The sequence below is a fragment of the Penaeus vannamei genome, chromosome 35 (genome assembly GCF_042767895.1).
Source record: "Penaeus vannamei isolate JL-2024 chromosome 35, ASM4276789v1, whole genome shotgun sequence".
Taxonomy (NCBI): domain Eukaryota; kingdom Metazoa; phylum Arthropoda; class Malacostraca; order Decapoda; family Penaeidae; genus Penaeus; species Penaeus vannamei.
The window spans coordinates 18,359,360-18,366,859 of NC_091583.1; the positions used below are offsets into that span (position 1 = coordinate 18,359,360).

A 7,500-nucleotide genomic window follows, 5' to 3' on the forward strand; every position below is an offset into this window, starting at 1 on the left:
CTCTACTACCGAATGTTAAAGTCGGCTGGAGATGGCTATGGCTACTCCTTGGAGATGATGACCATCGCCCTGACCCGACCAGTAATAGGTGTACCCACACACTGATCGTGCCGCTGCCAGGTCTCTACACCTCTGGGGGGGGGGGGTAATCACTTCAACTCCCAGCTGCTTCAATTCCCTCGATAGGTGTAAATCTGTCATCCTGGAGTAAAGACCAGATGTTATAAGTTCCCATCCGTACAGCCTGCCTGAGGTTGAACATCGGGCAGTTGCTCTGGGTGGACGCCACCTCTCCCACCCCCGCCGATGTTGCCCCATGTGAAAGGGAGCAGCAGGCTCTAGGATTCCCGAGGGCTTTGCAACACAGGCCTCACACTGGGGCGGCAGCTGCCAGAACTCTCGTTCCCAAGCTATAATTACTTTAGTAATTTTTAATGATTGTTTTAATGGTTGTTTAGAACATTCTCTCTCTATATATCGCACTAGATAAGGGAGAGAGAGAGTAATGGATACATGAAAATGAAATTGGATGTTTTTAAGTGTTACAGTTTTTGAAACTTGAGTATCGACTGGGGGATATGCTTAATAAAGTCCTCCACGACGCTGTCTCAGACGACCTGTCAGAAATTTCCGTCCTAATGTTCTCTACAAATCTTGATATTTAAGGGAGCACTCCATGTGATTCGAGTGTGCATTCCGGACCTCATGTAGATAATCAGCATAGACAACTCATCAAACAGTTGGTTACTTAACTGCTTGATGGGTTGTTTTGCCATTCATAAATTGCTTTTTATGTTCCGACTGATGTTTGTGAACTCGTCTTCTAAATAAATGCATATATATATATATATATATATATATATATATATATATATATATATATATATATATGTATGTATATATACAAATATTTATGTATATACATTTTACTATATATATATATATATATATATATATATATATATATATATATGCATGCACACACACATATTTGTATATATATTATATGTATATATACAAATATTTATGTATATACATTTTACTATATATATATATATATATATATATATATATATATATATATATATATATATCATGCACACACATATTTGTATATATATTATATGTATATATACAAATAATTATGTATATACATTTTACTATATATATATATATAATATGTATATATACAAATATTTATGTATATACATTTTACTATATATATATATATGTATATATATATATATATATATATATATATATATATATATATAATATGTATATATACAAATATTTATGTATATACATTTTACTATATATATATATATATATATATTATATGTATATATATAAATATTTATGTATATACATTTTACTATATATATATATATATATATATATATATTCATGTATGTATATGTAAATATGCATACATCGATTAACCAAACCTTCCATAGAACTGTATGAATTATGCCTATTAGAGAAGAAATCCAAAAAAGAAAAAATATATATTCATTGTGTTACATTTATTAAAAAATAACAATAAATTACACCACTGTAACCCTTGGTAGCCAAACCAGCCGGCACAACACATCCAACAGTGAATTACAGTGATATGAATCATACAATCTAAATATCAACAAACTTTAACAGAACAATAACAGAAAACGTCAATAACAATAACAAGCAATCAACATTCAAGGAGAGAGAACAAAACGATAACATTTTCAAAGTGTACGACTACATTAACTGTCGTAGTTGAGAAGTCGTTCACAAATAAGTGATTGAAAAAAGGTCATATCAAAGTTATTAATGGAAGAGACAATTAAATACAGTCCGTCTTGCTAACTTTCTCATAACTTCCGGTCGTTACGTTAAACAAGTGGTCAGAGTTTTGTGGTTCTTGCTTTGTAATTGTTCAATCGTCAAGTCATACGCTAAAACCTGAATCACTCTCGATCGGTAGTTAGGCTGTCACACTTAGCAGTCGGTGATCTGTCGGTACTGCAGGTTGAAGCCTCGGTTGGCGGCGTCACCGGTTTCGTCGGCGTTGGTGTGCACGTACATGACGAAGGGCTTCATGGTAGCTGGGAGAGACAAGAGGAAGATTTTGGAAATTTCAGAATGTTGGAAATTGGCAGTAAAATGTTTCCTTTACTTTACTGAATGACTTCAATGCGAGTTTGGAGGCCAGAACACTAGTCCTCTCTCTACGTGTGTTTATAGTTGCATAAATAATTAAATAAATAAATAAATATATATATATATATATGTGTGTGTGTGTGTGTGTGTGTGTGTGTGTGTGTGTGTGTGTGTGTGTGTGTGTGTGTGTGTGTGTGTGTGTGTGTGTGTGTGTGCCTGAGTATATGTCTGTGTGCATTTGTGCGTATGGGCGTGTATGTGTTTGTGTGTGTGTGTACGTCTACGTGCGTGCGTGTGCGTGCGTGCGTGTGCGTGCGTGTGTGTGTGTACATGCGTGTGTGCGTGTGTCTTTTCGTGTGCGCGCTTGTGCTGGTATCTGTCTGTCTGTATTTCCTCAACAACTGTGTACGAACTGAAAGGCGCTTCGGAAGGCCCCGCCCAGACACTCACAGGTGACGGAGTCCGGGAACCCGAGGCCGCAGAACCTGTCCACCGAGTTCTGGTTGTTGTCGACGCCGCCCGGGATGATCACGTAGTCGGTCGTGCACGCCGCGCCCGTGGTGCCCGCCGCCGCCGTGCCTAAGGGGGAAATAATTAATAAATATTGCAGAAGGATAAATATACCAGATTCTTGTGGCGCTTTGCATGGCATATGGTAATGAATGGTATATTAGATAATTTTGCTTATTGTTGAGTTAATAGTAGAGGGAGATATAAACAGATATCACACACACACACACACACACAGATTCAGAAAAAAGATAGAGGAAGATCCCAAAATAGACAGAGAAAAAACAACAACAAATAGAAAGACAGAAAAATAACACCCAAACCGAACATAAGACAAAAAAAAAAAGAACGAAACCGAACTCCACACACACACACACGCACACACAAAACTAACACCCCCCCTCCCCCCACACACAAAACCCAACCCAACGCCACCCAACCCACCCCTTCCCCCTTACCGATAAGCGTGGGATCGGTCGCAGGAATGTTCCCGTCGAGAGTGAAGCTGTTATCTCCAACTGTCGCGTTCCTCTCCCAGATGATGCCGCAGTATCCGTCCGCCATTTCGATGCAGATTCCGTAATCCTGGTTGGCGATCTGGCGAGAATCTGGGGCGAGGGGGGGGGGAGGGGGGGGGGGGTAAAGGGGTGAGTGGAAGAACGGATAGATAGGAGAGAGTGGTGAATGTTTTGTGAGAGGGAGGGAGGGAGGGAGGGAGGGAAGGAGAGAAAGAGAGGGAGGGAAAGGGAGGGGGAAAGAAAGGGAGAGAGAGAGAGAGAGAGAGAATTTTAAAATTACATATATCCACTTGTCTCTCATCATCGTCTCTACATCCTATCCATGAGTAACAAATGAATCCACCAATATCAAATAACAATAACCAATAACAATAACGTCAATAACAATAACAAATCCACCAATAACAAATGAACTGAAAATCTAAATTATAAAAGTCAACATTGAATATTCCCAGAACGTTAATCCTATCTATGTATCTATCGATTCGTACAATTCTATCTATCAATTCTCTCTATCCTCTCTTCATCTATCTATCTATTCGTACAATTCTGTCTATCTATTCTGTCTATCCTCTCTTCATCTATCTATCTATTCGTACAATTCTATCTATCTATTCTGTCTTTTCTCTCTTCATCTATCTATTCATACAATTCTATTTATCTATTCTGTCTATCCTCTCTTCATCTATCTATCTATTCGTACAATTCTATCTATCTATTCTGTCTATCCTCTCTTCATCTATCTATCTATTCGTACAATTCTATCTATCCTCTCTTCATATATCTATTCGTACCTATCTATCTATCTAATCTCTCTTCATCTATCTATCTATTCGTACAATTCTATCTATCCTCTCTTCATATATCTATTCGTACCTATCTATCTATCTAATCTCTCTTCATCTATCTATCTATTCGTACAATTCTATCTATTCTGTTTATGCTTTCTTCGCCTATCTATTCTGTCTATCCTCTCTTCATCTATCTATCTATCTATTCTATCCTCTCCATATCTATCTATCTATTCTGTCTATCCTCTCCATCTATCTATCTATCTATTATCTCCTCTTCATATCTATCTACCTATTCTGTCTATCCTCCCTTCATCTATCTACCTATTCTGTCTATCCTCTCTTCATCTATCTATCTATTCTGTCTATCCTCCCTTCATCTATCTACCTATTCTGTCCATCCTCTCTTCATCTATCTATCTCTTCACAATATATCCATACACTTCATCTATCTACCTATTCTGCATATATCTCTACTTCATCTACTCTACCCTATTCTGTCTATCCTCCCTTCATCTATCTACCTATTCTGTCTATCTATTCTGTCTATCCTCCCTTCATCTATCTACCTATTCTGTCTATCCTCCCTTCATCTATCTACCTATTCTGTCTATCCTCTCTTCATCTATCTATCTATTCTGTCTATCCTCTCTTCATCTATCTACCTATTCTGTCTATCCTCCCTTCATCTATCTACCTATTCTGTCTATCCTCTCTTCATCTATCTACCTATTCTACATCCATATCCTCTCTTCACTCTATCTACCTATTCTGTCTATCCTCCCTTCATCTATCTACCTATTCTGTCTATCCTCCCTTCATCTATCTACCTATTCTGTCTATCCTCCCTTCATCTATCTACCTATTCTGTCTATCCTCCCTTCATCTATCTACCTATTCTGTCTATCCTCTCTTCATCTATCTACCTATTCTGTCTATCCTCTCTTCATCTATCTACCTATTCTGTCTATCCTCCCTTCATCTATCTACCTATTCTGTCTATCCTCCCTTCATCTATCTACCTATTCTGTCTATCCTCCCTTCATCTATCTACCTATTCTGTCTATCCTCTCTTCATCTATCTACCTATTCTATCTATCCTCTCTTCATCTATCCCTATTCATCTCTTTCCTCCTTCCATCTATCTACCTATTCTGTCTATCCTCTCTTCATCTATCTACCTATTCTGTCTATCCTCTCTTCATCTATCTACCTATTCTGTCTATCCTCCCTTCATCTATCTACCTATTCTGTCTATCCTCTCTTCATCTATCTACCTATTCTGTCTATCCTCCCTTCATCTATCTACCTATTCTGTCTATCCTCTCTTCATCTATCTATCTATTCTGTCTATCCTCCCTTCATCTATCTACCTATTCTGTCCATCCTCTCTTCATCTATCTATCTCTTCGTACGAACATCGACCTTTCCTCTCCTTACTCGTTCCAATAGCAGCGTCGTCGAAGTTGAAGCTCTCGACGTAGCCTGAAGTCTCCGTGTAGTACTGAAGGCATCCGGAAGGTGCTGGAGGTGGGGGGGTAATGGGGGTGGCACGGGTGGGGATGGGGTTGGCATGGGGGGTGAAAAGAGGGTGGGTGGCACGGGGGAATGTGGGGATGGGGGTTGGAATGGGGGATGAAAAGAGGTGGGTAGGCACCAGGGGGGAATGGGGTGAAAAGAGGTGGGTGTAATGGGGGGTGGCGTGGGGGGCGGGTGTAGGGTTATGAGGAGTAACAGGGGTATGAATAATAATGGGGAGGGCAAAGGACGTGGGGAGTAAGGGGGTGTCGGGGTATATGGGGGGGGGGGTAATGGGGATGGCACAGGGTACAGGTAGAGGCAGGAGAAAGGGGAAGAAAATAGGAGGAAAAGGGGATAATCGGAGTGGCACGTGGAGGGGGGGGGCAGGGTAATAGAGAAAGCAAGGGGGGGGGGAGGTAACGAAGGCGGCAGGGGGGGGAGAGGTAGCGAAGGAGGCAGGGGGGAAGGGGGGGGGGGTTCGGAGTTAATAAGAGAAGAGAGGAAGAGGGAGAAGCAGGAGGGGGACGATAAAGGAGACAAAGGAAGGGGGAAAGAATGGGGAAGAAGGTGAGGAGGTGGAGGGAATAAAACAGTTTAGTTCATGAGTAATCAATTATTAGAAAATATAACCTTTTTTTAAGCTATGTAAATCATTTAAATTCGACATTATATATTATTTCGGGTGCAAGAAATAGAAAATACTTAGGCGGCAATGCGTCTCACCTCACAAAAAAACAACAACAACAACGTTATAACTTTTTTACTAACTTCTTTAACTTCTTTACTCAAAACCTTTTATTTATAACCTAAAAAAAATATTAAAAAAAACGAATTCTTGGGCAGAAAAGAAATTATCCTCCCTGATCTTTTACAAAATGCAAAGCAAAAAGCTAAAAAAAAAAAAAAAAAAAAAAAAAAACGCACTAGACCTAAACCCAAAAAGCTCCTTAACTAAAAAATATAAATAAATGAATAATTAAATCGAAAATAAAAATACATATAAAAATAATGAAAAATAAAATAAATAAATGAATAAATCGAAAAAAATATAGATAGATAAATAAATAAATAAATAAGTAAATAAATAAATAAATAAATAAATAAATAAATATATGTAGAATAAATAAATTGACAGTTATTCCTTCTCACCTCTGTACTGCGAGTTGCAAGGGATCTGGGTGACCTTGATATTCCAGGACCGGTTGACAGTCGAGGCGGCCGACCTGTCAACCATGACCTTAAGGGCGCCGCCGTTGGGGTCAACATCGACGTACACTAGGGGGAGAGGGGGGAGACGGGGTGAGGTGGGGGGGGGGGAGAAGAAGGGGAGTGGTTATGCGTACACGTAGATTCTACGTACACAGATATGGTTATACATACATGGGGTACATAGATATCCATATAGAAATATTGGTTTATAAATGCTGTACAACTATATGCTTACATAATTTGATGTGTAATTATACATACACACATGTGTATCTATTTCTGTATGTGGGTCTTTGTCTATATTAAGGGTAATATATTATTCTAGGTTACTCTCTTTCTCTCCTTTGTGAATCCTTACTTTTCTCTTTCGTTCTCTCTCTCTCTCTCTCTCTCTGTGTCTCTCTGTCTCTGTCTCTGTCTCTCTCTCTCTCTCTCTCTCTCTCTCTCTCTCTCTCTCTCTCTGTGTCTCTCTGTCTCTGTCTCTGTCTCTCTCCTTCCCTCCCTCCCTCCCTTCATCCATCCATCTATCCATCCCTCCCTCCCTCCTTCCCTCTCTTCCTCTCTCTCACTCTCCTTCCCTCCTCCCTCTCCTTCCCTCCCTCCCTCCTTCCCTATCTCCCTCTCTCCCTCCCTTACTCACTGTGCTGGCCCGTGTTGGAGCCGCAGATCCTGGGCACGGTGGAAGTCCCTCCCGTCACGGTCAAGAAATCCACGTTGCAGTTGCCATCAGCGTCCGGCTGTTCCAATTCCAAGTCCAGGAAATCGAGGCGCACTTGGCAGATGTTGTTGTTGACGCGGTTGACTGTCAA

General features: G+C 39.9%; 2 protein-coding genes across 2 annotated transcripts in view; both read right to left on the reverse strand.

The window, feature by feature from the left end:
- Positions 1-103, reverse strand: part of LOC113816674 (nose resistant to fluoxetine protein 6) — a 24,539-nt gene extending 24,436 nt beyond the window's left edge. The window contains exon 1 of the mRNA XM_070114205.1: positions 10-103. The gene's annotated coding sequence lies outside the window, so the exon portion shown is untranslated. The remainder of the gene's footprint in view (positions 1-9) is intronic.
- Positions 104-1,731: 1,628 nt separating this feature from the next.
- Positions 1,732-7,500, reverse strand: part of LOC113816666 (uncharacterized) — an 11,126-nt gene continuing 5,357 nt past the window's right edge. The window contains exons 4-9 of the mRNA XM_070113836.1: positions 7,332-7,500; positions 6,632-6,757; positions 5,402-5,485; positions 3,111-3,260; positions 2,593-2,721; positions 1,732-2,087 (exon numbers count right to left, since the gene is read on the reverse strand). The exon at positions 7,332-7,500 is cut by the window's right edge and continues 95 nt beyond it. Coding sequence (XP_069969937.1) covers positions 1,981-2,087; positions 2,593-2,721; positions 3,111-3,260; positions 5,402-5,485; positions 6,632-6,757; positions 7,332-7,500 — 765 coding nt within the window. The 3' untranslated portion in view covers positions 1,732-1,980. The remainder of the gene's footprint in view (positions 2,088-2,592; positions 2,722-3,110; positions 3,261-5,401; positions 5,486-6,631; positions 6,758-7,331) is intronic.